The sequence below is a fragment of the Crassostrea angulata genome, chromosome 2 (genome assembly GCF_025612915.1).
Source record: "Crassostrea angulata isolate pt1a10 chromosome 2, ASM2561291v2, whole genome shotgun sequence".
Classification (NCBI taxonomy): domain Eukaryota; kingdom Metazoa; phylum Mollusca; class Bivalvia; order Ostreida; family Ostreidae; genus Magallana; species Magallana angulata.
The window spans coordinates 16,521,461-16,540,161 of record NC_069112.1 but is presented as its reverse complement, the minus strand read 5'-3'; the positions used below and the strand labels follow the sequence as shown (position 1 = coordinate 16,540,161).

At 30.1% G+C, this 18,701-nt stretch overlaps 2 protein-coding genes across 2 annotated transcripts; both read right to left on the bottom strand.

Annotated features, from left to right (window-relative positions):
• Window positions 1-6,735: 6,735 nt before the first annotated feature.
• Window positions 6,736-8,175, bottom strand: LOC128173833 (uncharacterized). Its single transcript, XM_052839509.1, has 3 exons — window positions 8,047-8,175; window positions 7,659-7,820; window positions 6,736-7,144 (listed from the first exon to the last, which is right to left on the bottom strand). Exons 2-3 carry the CDS (start codon window positions 7,807-7,809, stop codon window positions 7,020-7,022), a joined length of 276 nt encoding a protein of 91 aa, XP_052695469.1. The 5' UTR covers window positions 7,810-7,820; window positions 8,047-8,175; the 3' UTR covers window positions 6,736-7,019.
• Window positions 8,176-11,953: 3,778 nt separating this feature from the next.
• LOC128170482 (uncharacterized) lies at window positions 11,954-13,069 on the bottom strand. The gene is made up of 3 exons (XM_052836254.1): window positions 13,008-13,069; window positions 12,590-12,748; window positions 11,954-12,075 (listed from the first exon to the last, which is right to left on the bottom strand). The coding sequence occupies exons 2-3, from the start codon at window positions 12,735-12,737 to the stop codon at window positions 11,966-11,968; spliced, it is 258 nt and encodes an 85-aa protein (XP_052692214.1). The 5' UTR covers window positions 12,738-12,748; window positions 13,008-13,069; the 3' UTR covers window positions 11,954-11,965.
• Window positions 13,070-18,701: the final 5,632 nt, after the last annotated feature.

Here is an 18,701-nt window from a genome sequence, read left to right as displayed (position 1 = left end):
ACCTTGAGGAAACGTAGACCCTATTATAAACCAGTGATTGCTGGTCTGTTTACTGCTACCTGTTTAAACCAGCATCATCATTGCAAAAACACCGAAACAACTTTTTCAATGTATATAATAATCAACATTAGGAAGATTAATTGTGTTATCGTCAAATTATAGTTTATTTGTTCGCTTTTTTATCGAGTTTTGAGTACAAAATTACACCTCATATATGTAGGCATGTAGGAGCTACTCATACTGCATGTATATGTTACGTTGCATAGCGCTTAAAAATGTTACTGTATCAGTTTTACCTAGCGATATTAAAGAGATGTTAAAGTGTTGATTGGGTTTTGTTTGTTACATGTATAACCGTATATGGTATTATTCAATATTTTTTTTTAAGAAATGAGGAACGAACTTTTTTACGCTGTAACATGTTGCGTTAGCGTGGATTTGTTATTTTGTTGATATGACTTACTGCAGTGTATGCAGAACCTGACTTGTCTTATCTTTTTTTAAAGCAAGAATCTATATAGATTTTTAAAATAACGCAAGGTTCAATATAAATTTCATGTTTTATTTTTGATAAAAAGTCACTGTAACAAAGCACATATATCTTCCTATTTCTATCCATGCGATTTAGATTTTAAAGATTAATATTTATAAAATTTACATTGTTATATAAATGTGGACGTACATGGCTAATCGTCTCACATAAAGTTTTTTTCTCCCTCTCTAAAAAAATTTGTAAAATAAAGAAATAAATACCTATGTATACAAAATCATCATGGAATTTTGTTTTAATTATAACGGATTATAGACCACTCAATACTGAGATCATTATGCTAATGTTTTCATACTTCATTATCCTATTTTACAGCATTAATCAAAGTGTCAACAACAACAAACAAACAAGACATTCTTTAGAAATTGCTGACTGTCTTAGTTCTTTCCGAAGTTTTATAAACAGCAAATAGCTGTTCAACTTTGTGAACTGAATGCAAAATGGGAGATAAAACAATATGACCTCGCAGCAACTATTTTAATTCAGTAAACTGTTTAATGATTTCCTAAAAGACAATAAAAGACACGTTATAATAAACGTGCATATAATCCTGTATTTTTATTGTAAAAAAAAGAAAACATTCGTTTATGTGCAGGTTTTAGATGATATCATATTCAATGCATACGATAATAAAGTCTATAAATGCAAAAAACAATGTTTCTTCCGTGTAAGTCATATTTTAAATTGATAATTATTTTTCTATTTACCCAACTGCTAGTGATTTTTTTTTTAATTTGAATTTTATCATCTTTACGATAATGTGTTGTCATATGTACAGGCAGTGTGAACTGTTTACTGCTAAACTTAACATAAATATTTATTGTTTTTCTTTTGTTATTTCGGAACCAATTTTCGGACACACTGTTAGAGGAAGGATTGTCTTTATTGTGCTCAATCTTAGATACAATAAAAGTAAATGATAATAACATATTCTAGATTGTGTCTTTTTTATATATAAAGTCGTTATTTTTACAGCTTTTGTATGGTTGAAACATGGGATTGCACAGATTGGATAATATGAACATAGTTTGAAAAAAGATCATCAACTTATTGCCTTAACCGCAAAAGGACTTTTTGGGCATATATGGGGTATTTAATATTAATTTTTTTTATGTAATTTGTTAAATAATGCCATTTAAAGAAAAAATCGCTTTCTATACATACTCACTTACTCACTTTTTTTTGGAAAATGATCATGTGTTCAGTAAACATAAAACAGGACAAGTTAGATACTTTGAGGAAAATTATAATTCTTAGAACCCAATATAATATGTATCATGCGATTGTTTTCTTTGACGTTTGAAAACTACTTAGACATATTAATTTGCAATATTTTTTATATCTTTATCCTTTAAAATGGGATGAAGTTATACTATTAATCGAATTTTGTGGACTCGTAGATCTATAATCTACTCGATCAGTGTTGATTTTTTTGTTTTAAATTCTTTTTGTTTTTTAATGTAGGTTTATTTTATGTTTTTTTTTTATATGTATATATATTTTTTAGAACACAAGTTTGTTGTTTTAAAAAAAAGTTAGGCAGTAACTCCGTTTCTCTAGATTCTAACAAAGATTTTAACGTGGCACGCTTAGTATAATGTTAATCTTTTATGTTAACTCTTTTAAGTAATGAATTCTTTGTGACAAAGACTTTTGTAACTGACATTATTAATCATTTTCACTCCATCATGAAGGCAATACCGAAACAGGCTAATTGGGGTCATAAAAACGGTTCTTAAACTGATAACGTGTTTGACACTTATTTGTTTTTTAATCAGGCATTTCACATAATGTGCATAATTAGGTAAAATATGCAAAAACCAGCGGTGCTACTTTGCTTTCATCAGTATTAGTTGAATACCAATCTGAGACCGAGTGTTAGGTAGTTTTTGAATACAAGGTCGTTGTATCGACCATGAGACTTACAATCATTTCATGCATAACTTTTACAATTGTATGCTATGTTATTGTATGTAATTTTAATGATATGCTATGATATCTGTATGCTATGCTATGCAATTTGTTTGATATCTTTTGAGAAATTGAAATGAAGGGCTCAATGATATTGTATGCTATGCTATGGTATGTATTGGATTTGAACAAAAACGCCTCCATACACAGAGGAGTTCCACATATTTCGAAGTAAAATAATATGAGGCCAAAAGTTTACCACAGATCGGTTATGTGAACATTTATTTTTTCAAATAAAAACATTCAAAACCGAGTTAAAATAATGCTGCATGCTATGCTATGGTATGATATGACGAATGCGATTGCATGATACTGTATGATATGGTATGAGATTCCAATGCTATGCTATCAGATTTCAATGCTATGTTTTGAGATTCCAATGCTACGCTATGGTGTATGTTTTAAAGGATATGCTTGAACCGACTGTACAAAATGATGACCTTAATTAAAACTATGAAATGGAGAATGTAATGAGATGCAATACGTGTTCAAGTACATGTGGAAAACTATGAATTATGCCATTTTGTTTATGTCTATTTTATGGTGAAAATACTGCTCCTAATTACAAATCATCATTTCAGAAGTAGTAATTGTTATAGCTTCTGAAATATGATCAGTGATAGTAATATCTCATATAACCTTATCTAAAGCCTCTGTAATATGGACGTCTGTAAGAGTTGTATCCAGTCATGCCTAAAAAAAGATCAGTTTTAACTATGTAGTATTTATTGTAATGAGTCGTTAAAAGACACGTTTGCTACATTATTATTCTAAAGAATAGATAATAATACGAAGACCATACTTCCATGTTTTCCATTTCAACATACAATTTAAATAAAGTTAAACTTAGTAAAGCGTAATCTCAGTGACCAGTTTGTAATTTTTGCTCTATCTGCATTTGTAAATTCTTCCAGAATTTTTTTTTATAAATACAGATAATTAGCTCAATTCATTTACCTGCATTTAAGGTTTTTTGGGAGTTATACAGATATTTAGATAACAGTATGCTTTACATTTCCCTAATTTTATAGGTTATATTTGATTCAAAACCAAATTATAGCTGTACATTTTTTTTTGGTTCATCTTAATTTTATAAATAATTTTTCAAGTATATATTTGCATCTCATATAATAGCGATCGTCATGTTGTTCATGTTTCAAAAGTGGCGAGGATAATAAGTGCTACTACAATAGTTTTTCAGGAAGCACAACACAATAAACAAAATAATTGACTTTTTTGATAATATCAGTCGTTAAGGTGCTAACTAATATAAGAATCATAATGTAAAGACCTCAACATGAACAGCTGTCATTCAGAAAGTTTCAGCTATAATTTGATATATTTCTATCAGTTTTGAATGAATTTGAAAACATTAAAGATTTGTCTGAACCTATTTATAACATTGTACTAGATTTACATAGCTTTATGTCTTTATAGCTAAACATGATTTAAATGGATAATATATACAGGGAAATGTTTGCCCCATCTATTTTTTTGTCCCATTTGCTCTCAATGTCAGCGAGAGCAAGTTGAAGTCTTAGTGAATTCCTTTGTCTAAAACTAGCTATCTTTATTTACAACTATGTATGAGCAAAGTCAAAAATAAACAAACACTATTTGCAAGTGTGGAAGTACGAAAATTTTACGGCCAAGAAGATAACTCTGTATGGAGTATATGCAATAGATATTTTACAGTTCTTACCAAGATGCTTAAATTATCTGGTACTTTGGTTTAATAAACAAGGAAAGCAGTTAACATTGCTTGATGAAAGAGTTTTCTTTATACACTTTAAAACATACTAATTAATCAAGGGAATATCTTATTTAATTCATTTTTTAAACTTCTTATCGTTAACTAACATCGTAATTTGAATGACATTTAATTGATATAGATGTGTTCCTTTTTGTTACGGGGTTTTATTGCGCATACTTCTTTTTAATGAAGTTCCGTCAAATAAACGAACTCAAACTCAATTTCATTAATTGGTTTAATTTGTTTTATTTATTAATCTTACCGTTTTAAGATCAGAAAATATGGAGTTTAAAAAGAATTCTCAATGTTTTTATTCATTAATTTCTTCTGATAAAAACTCTACGATTCTTTTAATGACCGCTGTTGCTATATTTGCAACAGTTATATAAATGTTTTGTTAGGAAATGTTTGTCCTGGTAAACAGCTTGTTCAAGTAAATTAAAATTAGAAAAGGATTACCTTTAAAATACTATTGATAATTTTTTGATGTAAAAAAGAAGCAAACAATTTCATCTCCACAAATGACAAGTGCAAAAGTAAAAAGATATGTATTACACAAAAAGCTATAAAGATAAACAAAAAACCTTTTTTTTTTTAATAAATCATACTAATATCAAACTTTAAGTGAGTTTTCTTGTTATTTAAGATACCTGCTAATTTGGTTTAATCTCAAAAAGTAAAACAAAAGAAGTTATTTTTTAAATACTTAATGGTATCATATTCTGTATTTACTTTATATTTAACAAACACAAAAAAGAGATAATTTTTTATTGTTTTCAAAGATAAGAATTTTCATTTTTGCAAATTCATTTTCTACGTTTGAAATGGGTTTATCTTTTACGAGTTCTCGTTCCTTGTCTACTCTCACTTATTCTTAAAAAGGTCTTAACAAACACAAATTTAACATGCATCATGAACATGAACAAAAGTCTTTAAAAATATGATATGAAACAGAAATGTGACTGAAATAGGATTTCCCCCCCTGATAGCTCTGTCATTCAGATACATTTCTGTAATATGCAGTTACCTGTAGCATTCAGTTGATTGAATGACAGAACTTGATCCTGTGTCACAAATTTGACTTATTCAAAAAGGAAAATGGTAATGTTCGAATTCGCTACGATAGGTCATTAATAAAAAGGACAGTGACATGTAAATTAAATTTCTTTATGATACAACTGTGAAAAATATATGTTACTAGAGGCTATGAATTTATTGAAGAGCAAAAGTAAGCGGTTTTATCTGTGAAACCGATTTCATAAGAAGATTGTTTTCATTGAATGGACGAGTTGCATAAATTGTACATCTTTTTATGACGATATTGTTCATAATCTGAATTCCAGTCAATTGCTAAAAAATGCAACACCGAACAAAATAGCAATTGAAATAGTTAGAACTTCAAATAACTGCAGCCTCGGTTAATACATGTTTTGCATGCCTCTCGCAATTTGATAACATATACTTTATAAACAGTAGCCGAAGGTAATTTGGTTTTGTTCAGCTGTTTCTTATTTGCATAAACAATCGATTTTTATCAGTATTCGGAGAAAAAGATAAAAACGACAAAAATGTTGTCAATGCATCTGAATAAAAATCAAAGTTAATAGAAATATTCGATTTGTTAAGCTAAAGACCCTCGGAATTAATAAACCCTACAATGGTCAATTTGTTGTCAGAGTGATTGTTGTAATTGCCAATCCGGGAAAGATAGTTATTTTGTAATAACAAGTTATCACTCGAACGTAGCAGCGCTTATTTTTGCAACCGTTTCTCGTTGTGCTTTGGAGAGTTATTCTTTTAAGTACAACTTATAGTATATATATATATATATATATATATATATATATATATATATATATATATATATATATATATATATATATATATATATATATTGACATGTTGTGTATTTGTTTTTGACCTTACCAGTTCCTGGTGAAAAATTGTGTGGAGGCAACATTTAGAAAATAATAGAACCTTATGTTATTCCTAAATAATATTAATTCCCAGTAGGCCTTTCCAACTAATGTGAAATAGTTATTCCACTTAGAGAAGAGGGGTAGAACTTATCAAACAAATTCAAGACAATTGCAATGTGTAAACTCCTCCCCTTAGGTTATATGAATGGTAACAGAAATGTAATAAAAGGGTGTCTTAATGACATTGTTTTGCATTTTCGTCACAATTTATAATTATTCAGCGAACTGCTTTGACTGAACGGCAGTATTTTTTTTTTGTGCGAGATTTTACATTTCATTATGTACATTGCATTTTAATAAGACTTTTTATTTACATTTCTCATTTCAAGAAAATATATGTTCTTTTAATGCTGCACTTAAATTCCCGTAATGCCTTCTTGTTCTTTGATAAAGCATTTCACCAGTTGCAGGTTTTGTAAATAAGTAAACACATTCAGTTCATATCAGAAAAATTAAATTTCTTTATTCAAACAATAACAAACATTCATTTAGATGAATCATGTTTGCTTCTACAAAGAAAAATAAAATATTTTTTTAGATAATGAATGAATGTTAGACGTAAAAATAAAACTTAAATACTAGGAAAAATTCGATAAATTCGTAAGATTTACTTTATATTTTGTAATGATTTGAAACAAAGTCAAAACAATGAAAATTACAAAAAAAATGTTGTTCGAATAAAATTTATAGCAGTTTTAAAAATTATGAAATGTCTAAATCTGCTGAAACACATAAATGCAAACAATGACTATGCCTTGTTTACGTTTCAGATAAAATTGTTATAGTAATTGTTGTAGCCTCCGCTCTGGTATGGTCTGGGATATCCTCCCATGTTATTGTATCCAAAGCTGCTGTAGTAAGGACTTCTGTAAGAGTTGTATCCCCTCATGCCTGAAAAAGAATTAACTTTAATAAAGTACAAAGGCAGTGTTAACCGTTAATATACGTATGTCCCTTTTTTATTTTAACAATAATTAATTGCAATCAAAAACGTGTCATGTTAAGTAGGTATTAACACATGTTTGCCGATTTAATTCATTCTTCATAGTGAAATACATCAATTTTGTAGCGTCTCGTTCAACCAAAAAAAAAAAAAGAAACGTACGCTGGTATGTTAAGAAACCGTTTGTAACTTCAATTTTTTTGTGACGTGAGTAGCATATATTTAAACATATCTTTGTAAAAACTTTCGTAAAAAACGATAATGATACTATAATTGGTCACAATGAATACAATACTTTTTCCACATTCAAAAACAAAAACAAAGTCTTAAAAAGGCGATGATTTAGTATATGTAATCTGCTTCATTAACCGCCGAACATAGATACTCTCTGCCTATGCTGTATTGTGTTTTTTAAGTCCTTTACTTTCTAAACTTGGTAATGTTTACTTTTGAAAGACTAACCTCCCATGTAGTAGTCATCGTCATAATAGTTGTTTCCATAATGACGGGGGTAGTATCTGCTGTATCTGTTGTAATTGTTGTAACCGCCAATGTAGCCCTGGACAGAGGCAACAGCAATGCACAAAGCGATAGCGAGAATGACTGCCTTCATCTTTAGGATTCCTCTCAACAAGAACCAAACACAATATAAAGCCATTTTGAGGCAATATTAAATTCACAGCATGCGTAAAATGTATATTTAATTTTTTTTTTAAAACAAAACATTTTAAAAATTAAGGTAAGAAATGTTTTATTCAATCAATATTAGTGGTTAGTAATGTTGAAAAAAGGAAAAATAGAAGCATAGGTCACCATGGTTAAAATGGTGCAGTGCATTTTTAATTCTTACCTTTGCTGCAAGATGTGGTACGATGGTCAAATTAAGGCTGAACAATGTGAATGTTTGATGTTGATTCTTAGCTGTATTTATATTGTTAAACCTTTGATGGATGGCATTCACCTTGAACTATTCATCTTATTTCTTTTTAATCTTTGAACCAATTCACGATTTTAATGGCGTTTAAAATAGTATTGATTATATCCAATGCTTTATATCGCTGCTCAACGCAAAATAATAGTCTTTCACAATTCTTTCTTTAAAAAAAAATCCAAAAACAAACGTATTTAGATTACTTTACTCTTCTTAAGTATTGTGAAATGATTCAGTTGTTCTTTGTACACGTGTTACATCACGCACGTGATTTAAACTAATAAAACTTGATTAATAACGATAAATATTGTCAAGCCTCGTTTCTTTGATGAACTGTACTTATCAATTTTGTAGATGTGTGTGCTAGCTTATATTGTTTTATATTTGTGAATATATGTACTAAGAAACTTGGTGATCATATTGTAAAGACGTAGAATCATAGACCGAAATGATTCATTTTTGATTGTATGTTAATATTTGTTATGGAAATAGCAACTTCGTAATTAACTTCATTTAAGAACGTTTCAGTTAACGAGCAGTAACATATGCGATCACACCAAAAAAACCCCGAATGTTCGACCGTTATCTTTTTAGATTTAAGTTTATATAGGATCACACTTCTACATGTTTGTTCATATTGTGTAAAAATAATAGTATAAAACATGTGCTTTCACTTTGTTAACCAAACTTCAAGCCACTAAATATATTTCAAAACAAAGTTATCGTTATCAAGCATCACAGTGAAAATTGTATTGTGAATTGCATTATTCAGTAGGCACCTTACATTTACTAATTTTGAACTTTATAACAATTTTTTTATCGACTCATTAAACATCAAAATGCATTATTCACACATTAAATACGCTATGAAAAAAATGAAGATTTAATTTTTATCAATGAAAAATTCCGTTCAGTTGTCTGATTACCTGGATCAATTTTGAATATTGCCAAAGTAAAATTGAAGAGTGTTTCAAAATAAAGCAATATTATATAAAAAAAAAAAAGTAGGTGTCCAAGTAGCGTAGTGGACAATGCATTCGCTTGTCACCGCTGCGACACAAGTTTGATCCCCGTAATTGACAATGGGTTTATGTGATAGGGTATGGCGGTCGCCCGCTAGGAAATGTGGGTTCTCTCCGGGTACTCCGGCTTCTTCCCACACCAGTGACCCCCTCGCGCTAACATCTGTGCCAATGAGAGTAACCAATATAAGTTTAGAACTTGCTTATCAATCGTTATGAAATAAATAAATTTAAAAAAAAAAAAAAAAACTCGCCAATAAATCAGCTGTTCCTGCTTATCTTTAATTCTATTTTAAAACATGGATAAAATAAATAAGTAAGTTTTAATCAAAGGATTAGGTACAACGCCGTATGTGTGCACATTTGATTCATATCTAAATGTTAATCCTCTTAGGTTATTTTATTTCTAATTTAAATTTTACGAGAAATGACAATTCATATGACAAGTTAGATACATCTATTTGATACGATTATCCTTTCGGATGGAAGTAACATATCTATACTCGGTTTAGACAAGAGTATTTTCTATGTAATAAATTGATATTGTATTAAAAGGGAAAACAATTAAAATAAAATCCCACTTAACATAGGTACGATAATGCTAACTCCAACGGACTTGGCAGTGATAACAGTATCATTCATCGATGATTTATGAAAACCTGATGATAAAAGACGGCGGTGCGTTGTGTTAACATTCATTATGATTAACCTCTACTGCCAAATTGTCGCCCCTGAGCTCAGCCCTGGGTTTTAAATGTACTGAAACACAACGAGCAAAATAAGCTAAAACTTATCTTTTTGAAATAGTGTTAAAATATTAATTAATATATACATTATAATTGTTTTATACGATAACTAAATTTGTAACCGTTACTATCATTTCGACCGGTAACAATTTAACTATTAAAAATTCTCTATTTTTTGTTTGTTTTTTTGTTTGTTTGTTAGTTTTTTTAACACGATAATTAGAAGATTATTACAGTAACTACCAAAGTATACGTGGCCAAAGTTTATGCTACGAACAAGTCCAATTCTACATTTGCCATGCTTTCATAAAGACAATCTGGATTATAGGATAGTGCCAACGGAATGTTATCAGTTATTGCTGTATATACATGCTTTTTTGTCAAAAGATGCGTGTTAAAACAAATTACATTTAATTGTTAATTTATCGATTGACTTTGTGGTAAACGTGTTGTTTTGCTTTGATCCATTTCCTGTCTTCAAATCCGTCGTTATATTTCAATAAAATGTATGGAGAGTAGCTTTCCTATCATTAATTAAATGGTACTTTATTGTATTACTTCCTTTCTTAGAAATAAAACAGTTTGGTGTACATCTAGTGGCCATTCATACTTGTGCAAGTCATTCGTAAACGGAATCAAGCTTATGAAATGAGGATTAAAACAATACTATGCACCAAAAGTAGTTTTATTATTTACCAGACGCCTTAGACGAGTGCATTTTTTTAAATTTTCAACAGGATCAATTAAAAGAAAATATTGCACATTGATACATTTTGTTGTCTTTAGGGTTTTTTCTTTACTTAATTCTAATTCACCGTGTGATGTTGAAATACAATTTTCAAAAACGGTAAAAGGTAAAGTACCGATCAGACCCAACCAAACAGAAAGTAAACCGCAACTAAACCCTGGGTTTACTTTTGGGGTTTACTTGGGGTTTACTCTGGATTTACTTTTAGAAAATTTGGGTCCACTCGGGGTTTACTTTGGGTTTACTTGGTAATTGCTATTGAGGTCAAATTTATGCATTGAAGTGTGAGGCAGACATGTCTTCTATCTTTCCAACCCACTGCCTGTAATTCCTGTCTCTTGTATATTCCTAATACACAGTTAGTGTCTGCTTTCAGAGGTATACTTCTGACCGGGTTTACTCTCTGTGTCCACTCTGAGTTTACTCAGGGTTTACTCTGGGTCCACTCTAGCAAACCCAAAGTAAACCCCGAGTAAACCCAGAAAGTAAACCCAGGGTTAAGTTGGGGATTACTTTCTGTTAGGTTGGGTCGGATCGGTACTGTAATAAATTGATATTTTTTTATAATGAACAGAGTCATGGTGGTGTAACACTAAAATAATTCGTCTGTATGTTCTCCTCAAATCCACAGAGCCCAAAGGATGAACTACAATTAAGCCAGCTGATTGGAAAATGAGAATTCTTGAAGGGTGGCTGAATAACACAGCCATAGTCGGACTTTGTCGAAATAACATAAATGTTTTATTGATTTGTTATAAAAGTTATCTATACCTAAGAATATAATTTTTTTGTTCGTCAGAAACATTCCATCATAATTATCACTTTAAAAATATCATGGTATCTTCTTAATTCTTTAATAGAGAAATCAACGTGAAATAAATAATTAATAAGAAAAATTAGATAAAAAGTCAGGTAAACTCAACGATTTTGGCATTTTTTATGCGTTCTTGAAATCAAGTGATCAATAATTTACATTTAAATTGATAACTCATTGTTTGATTACATTGTGTCATGTAAAGTAAACAAGTAAAACACATTTAATCAAATTCAGAAAAATGATAAATTTATTGACTTATATGAAATATTCATTTTTCGGAAGCAGGTTTGTTTCTGAAAAGAAAAAAAAAACATGACATGACACAAATATAAGATATTTTGAATTATAGAGGAAAACGTTGACATGATTTAAAACTTGAAAACGAAATTATTTTTATCCATTAATAAAATTTGTGAAAAACAGGGTTTTGCACTTCACATATACCCAGTGGTTTTTTTTCTGATGTTAAAACTTGTAACAAAAATCTACTACATCTGTTTTAACCTCAGTAATTATATCTCCCACCAAGGTATGATCCTGGATAGAATCCTCCCATCCTATTGTATCCAAAGCTTCTGTAGTAAGGACTTCTGTAGGAGTTGTATCCACCCATGCCTAAATCAGATTCAACTTCAATAATGTTCCGACAATGCGTAAATATTTGTCAAAGTGTTTTAAACGATACTATGGTAAATAATTGCAGCCACAAAACGTGTATATAAAAGTAATTATCTTCACATGATTGTTAATTTATTTTTTTTCTTCACAGTTAAAATGCATTCATTTTGTAGCGACTCATCAAACAAAAGATCATTATAATAAGTTTAGTGTTTGTTTTTCTAGAAATTATAAAAATAAGCTGAGGTTTTATGAAACCTTGAATAACTTTATTTCTATGTACTTCGAGTATTTTGTAGAACGCATTTTTTGGCTAAACATTTACTGAAAAAAAGGTGATGAAATCAATTCTGGTTACAATAAATACGCCATTTTCTCCACATAGGCCGATAATCTGTGGATGCAATATGCTTCTTTAACAGCCCCAAATAGATAATCTTTCTAAATGCAAAAACGATTTTTTTGAGTCGTTAACTTTCCCAAATAGTTATGTTTACTTTGAAAGACTAACCTCCCATGTAGTAGTCATCGTCATAATAGTTGTTGTACATGTTTCCATAGGGACGGGTGTAGTATCTGTTGTGATAGTAACCGCCTATATAACCCTGGACAGAAGCAACGGCAAGGCACAGAGCGATAGCAAGGATGATTGCCTTCATCTTTAGATTGTCTATCAACGAGATCAGCACACAGTGTTATGATTAGCAGCATCATAGAGTCAGGACTACATTATGAATACTAAAATCCAATATTTCGAGATATATATAGCATCGAATACCTTTAAAAAAAGCATATATGCATAGCGTTGTTTAATGGTTCATTTAATTGCCAACATATTTGCTATTGTTTTTTGTTTTTTTATTATTATTTTTTATTTTAAATTATAGAACAGTTACAGTTCTTCATTGCAAAATATTACTAGTGCTTACCTTTACGTTGAAGCGGGGGTACGTCGGTCAGATAGGAGTTGGTAGCTGTGTATAGTGGTCGCTCAAACAATGCTTTATTTATAGTGTAAAACGTATCTTTTGATTGATGGTGTTAGCCTCGGTCTATTTTTTTTCTTTTAATCTTTGACTCAGTTCACGATTTAACTGACACTTAAACAATATTGATTTTAGGTAATGCTTTAAATCGTTGTTCGGCGCAGTACGGTTTGGTCTTTTACAATACTTTCTCTGGGAAATAGATGTCAAATAATTCATCAAGTTGTTTTTTTTATTTAAGAATTTGATCTGTATACGTAATTATTTGTATTGTTTTACACGTGAATGTATGAAATAACACAGATTTTATGATATTTTCACGTAAGCTTATCTAGTACATTTACGTAGTTTGTAGATGCCTGTTAGTGGTTAAATAATTTTGTTTCAATGTATAAGACTATACTTTTAAATCAGTATTTTAAAGACACAAGAAAAAATCAGTATCAGTGCAATTTCTTTTTGAAATGACCTGTGATAAGTCTGTAAATTAGTTGTTTGTGGACATTTGCTTGGAAGAAATATATCTTACAATAGCAATAAATGCAGAAGTATCATTACAGGTACATTTTTGTTCATTGTTTAAAGTGTAATTTTGCTGAAATTGCTAAACAGTGGTGTTATAAATTTGATAAACGTGATTTCATAAGAAATTGATACAAAACAGAACGACGAAAATGTTTTATTGCGTCGTCACAGAAACTTAATTTTTTTTTCTATCAAATAATGATAAATAAATGAAATTAATTGTTAAACAAAGTAACATAGACTATTCTTAAAATAGTACTTACAGGAGGAAACAGATATAATTGATCAATTCAAGTTACATACAATTAAATACAGAATAAGCTACTTATGTTAAATTAACATACAAGTTTAAAGCATTTTTTACTCACTTAGGTTAAATATCTTACCAAGTTAAACAGGTTTAAGTTGTACAGTTGTAATGTATATACATTTATAAACAGAATATTCGTAATCATGTGTACAATTTATTGTTAAGGGATTTACAACGGTTTACCCATGTCAGTTACGAACCACTTGAATGGCAAAAAGCATACACAGTTATATTTAAGTTTTAAAAGACTTTTTTCTTTGCTGGTTGTTATTTGAATATATTTTAAGAATATTATCAAAAAGTATATTACTAGCTATTTCTCGCATACATATTTTTATGTATTTTCATGTTTTGTTTTATTTTTTAACCAATATCATATCATTTTTAACAGATTGATGTAAATATGTACGCCTTAAGGTGTATGACGTATCAAAATATAATATAAAAATGAAATGATACGGTCAGTTGTAGTTTTTCTTAGCTTTTCTCTCTAAAACTGAATAAATATATGTTAATAAATAATATTATTTGTTAAAAAAATCATATCCAGGCAGGTAGCATCGCTTTTTTTTATGGTGAGGGCCAAACTTGTTCAAGAAAAAACATTGACATGGTGATCATGATAAAAGGCAACTTCTCAAAATCAGGAAATCCTAATCCGTGTGTGTTGTGTGTGTTTGTGGGGTTTGGGGGGGGGGGGGGGGTATTGGTCACATTTAACTTCGTATCATATAATGGTTACCTTTAACTTCGTATCTTATCGTTTTCTTCATTTTACTACAAAGTGTAGGAAGGGGGTGAAATCTCCTTTATGTAAATTAAAAAAAAAAGTTTGTTGCAAGTTAAAATGGGCTCCCCTGATCTCCTCATGGGGCTTTGGGCCTTTTATCAAATAGAAAACCAACTCAGTTCGTGGAGGGAGGCACCTTGTTGTCATTTATAACAAAGTCGATATAAGATTAGGATTAATCGTTATTAAGGTCAATAATTTTTTTTTAGTAAAATAGAGTATTGGTAGTCCTTAACAACATGTATACCAATCGTTTACGTTTTATTTTATAAAATGTTACACAATCTGTACATTCCCTATATTACGCGAATATTTATTTCCGCGTTCCCGCTGTTTTGTATCAGGTCGCGAGAATATAAAATCGCGAACGATAAACATTAAACAACATTTTTTATTCTTCCCAACTCTCAGAAAATAATGGGGTTTTTAAAAATAAGCGAGGGACGCTTCTCGCACTTTTACGCGAATAAAAAAAAATCCTGGCGTTTAATAATGAATTTACAGTATATGGGGATAAGGATCACCACGCTATAAGTATATTAATCAAAATGTACTCCAAATCAATATTAAAATAATACGAGAAATTTTATTAGTCATTTATATTCATTGCTCATTTTGTGAGTTTTAATTTGCCTGCAAACAACTAAGCATACTTATCAATTTCTTAATGTAAGGATCTACATGTAAGGTAAAACCAATAGTGAAAACTTCTTAATGTGACGTAATGTTGTACTTTGGCTTTTTTTAGATTATGTAGTCTAATCAGCATAATTATTTTCATTGTGTTGTTGGATCTGTAAAAATGTCTAATCAGTATGAGGGGAAAATATTTAATTGAATAAATGCAAAAAAAAAAAAACGATTTAAAAGAACACAATTTGAGATCAAGATTTTCATTTCATTTTTTCATTTTTGGGAGTTGATTTTAATCAACTCCTCTATGCAGTTACTCTGACAAACCGAAAGTGAAACAGTGTTTGGACCAAAGCACAAATCATCGCCCCTGACAAGAATTAGTTCTTGAGAATAATTGACAAATTTGAAATAATGTATGCTAAAGCATTGTTTTTCAAGGAAAGACATTTATAAATACCTTGAAAATAGTCAGATTTTAAATGGTACGAACAATTTAGATATATTTTGTAGTTGTATGTATTCTTACGCCAGAGTTCAATAAAGTCTCGTTCAACTCGACGCTCGGCTGTCTCCGTAAATCTCCGACAAGCAGAGAGTCTCTCTTGCTTGTCGGGGATTAACGGCGACAGCCGAGCGTTTGGTTGAACGAGACGAGAGTTCAATATTGCTTGGATCCGTAAATTTTCCAGAAATATTTCTATCACTGATACATAGTTTGATTTCATTTATTATATCTTTAAATATTACTAAACATGATTCATATGGGGTTTTATCAACATTCTTGTGTCGAAAAAGTCCGCAAATTCATATTATAAAAATGTGCGTAATTCAAATACAGATTAGAAACTACCTGTTCCTGTCATGCAAAATAACATATCATTGATTTTAAAATAAATAAGCATCGATAAAATCAACTCCCGTCAGTTCTTCGGTACTTTGATTTATGTTTGGAATGGTTAATATGGATTTATTTAATTTGTTGTCAAAATTTGAAAGTAAAATATTGAATAATAAGCAAGATATAACGTTTGAAGCGTAAACAAAGCTTGTGCCTTTTATTCTTTACAAAAGTATTTTATCAGTACAAGTCTCAATCAAACGTTGCTTTCTTCTGTTTACATTATCGATGAACATATTGAATCAGTTTACCTTGTTTGCCACGAGTCATTTTGAGAAAGATATTGTAATTCAACATTTTTCATTATCTGTAAACAACCATAAGACTCGATCTTTGTTTATATAACAATGATTTCTTAGCGGTGTATCTCTCTCATAATTTGACTTTTAACATTCAAATTTTGGTCAATCATTAAAAATGCGCAAGTAAACCATTTTATACATTAAAAACAGAAAATCCAATTTGTCCCCCCCCCCCCCCCAAAAAAAAAAGTTTGCGCACAATGACAGTGAATATAAACGCCAAATATAGATTCATCGAGGTAAAATGAAACTTGTATAAGATGTAGTCAAACTGGTTAGCTGAATAAAATACATTATCATATCAATTTCAATGTACAGAAAAAATCTTTGATTTCTGACATTTGTCTTTTTGTTTTTTTACACTGTACGCTTCGAGAAGATAAACATTTCTTAGATATTTTAAAAAAAGTCAATCATGTAATCTTGAATGAAAACCAAACCATTCATATGACAAACTGAAAAATAACAGTTGTGATGAAAGGTGGTTAGATAAATCCTTCCCCGACCAACGAAGATCAATTTCCAGATTTCATTGTGCTATGAGGATGAAAGTCACTGACATCTTCTGAATTGGACACAGGTCCATCGCATATTGATATCAAGCGTGGGTGAACTACGACAATGTAGATAACAATTCGAGTGGGGGTGGGGAGGGGGTGGGGGGCTGGATAACAAAATGTTTCTTGAATAATTTATTATAAAACAGTTTATAATTTATGACCATATACTGCTAACGGCGGTTTACTTCTCCTACTAAAATGACTAAAACTAAATCACAAATTTCTTGAAATGTGTTAAAGCTTTAACATTAAAGTTATTGCCAATAAAAGAATTGCGTTCATTTCAAACATCAACACATTGCATTATAAACAAACAATATCAACACTGGCAGAAATATGTTATTTTTCACCAAATCAAAGAAAAAAACCCACAGATATATGTGTATAATGTTCCTTCATAAAATGTTATAATACCCGCAAGAGTGAATTACACATTCGATTTCATCATCCGAACAACCTCTTATTCAAAACATTTTTTAAACGTATATACATGATTGGCTTTTGGTAAAGTATATTTTTATATATTTCTTCTTAAGTTATCACAGATTTTGTAAAGTTATGATTTTCATCAGAACAATGAATTTCATTGACTTCAGTTTCCGTAATGTATTTTTCTCTTTTTTGATTTGTTTAATTTCTAAACTGCCTGCAGTTGCTGGAACTAAACATCATGTAGTTCCTACAGAGAGTGCATGTCTTTAATAATTAGGGCACTAAAGAACTGGATCACATAGGCACAGATTTTAACAGCTTTAATCTGTAATGACTCCAGAAAAGTTGTATTTCCATATAAGACAATGTGTTCCTGAGATGTATGACTTTGGATTCATAACAGCAGATCATCCAGACTGTCATAATTTACCATGAAGAGATCAATCCATTTCATCATTCATATACTTAGGAGTATGTAATATCGTAAGCTTTTGTTGGAAAACTCCATCCGTCGGATACCTAATATTTTCGAACGAGGCGTGGGAAAAAACAATCGACAATATATATTGGTGTATATGATTTCAACTTTATTTTTATTGCTTCTGATCCCCTAGCTCTGGAAACCTGTTTGTCTGACCTTATGGATTATGGATATGATTTTTAAGATATGAATACCGCATTATAGTTCATGTTCTGCTGTGTAAATTTAACCAGTCTAATTCACATTTTGACACATTCTTATTAAATAATGATATGATTTTGTCATTATCTATGTGCTCGACATCCCACTTTCACGCATTGTTTACGTCTTGTGTATATAAAAAGCGAAACCGGAGCCGATCGTAAAACAACATATTTAATTTTTTCAATGGAGGCTGCATGCATATACAATCGACAACAACATATTTTGAAAAGTGATTTTTTGGCATTTTGATGTTGTTAGTTTTGTATCTACAAATTTACACTATTTATGTTTTAGGTATCTTTTAAAAAAACGAAATGTAAAGCTAGTCTTGATAATGAAAAAAAATAGTAAAATGTGATCAGCATACAACATGTTGTAATCATTATATCATCACGGATAGTTATCCCTCTTTTGCTTGTTCATTATTAATGAATACATAGAAGTTATCGTTTAATTAAACATGCCCTATATGACAAATAAATACAACACATCCAGCGAA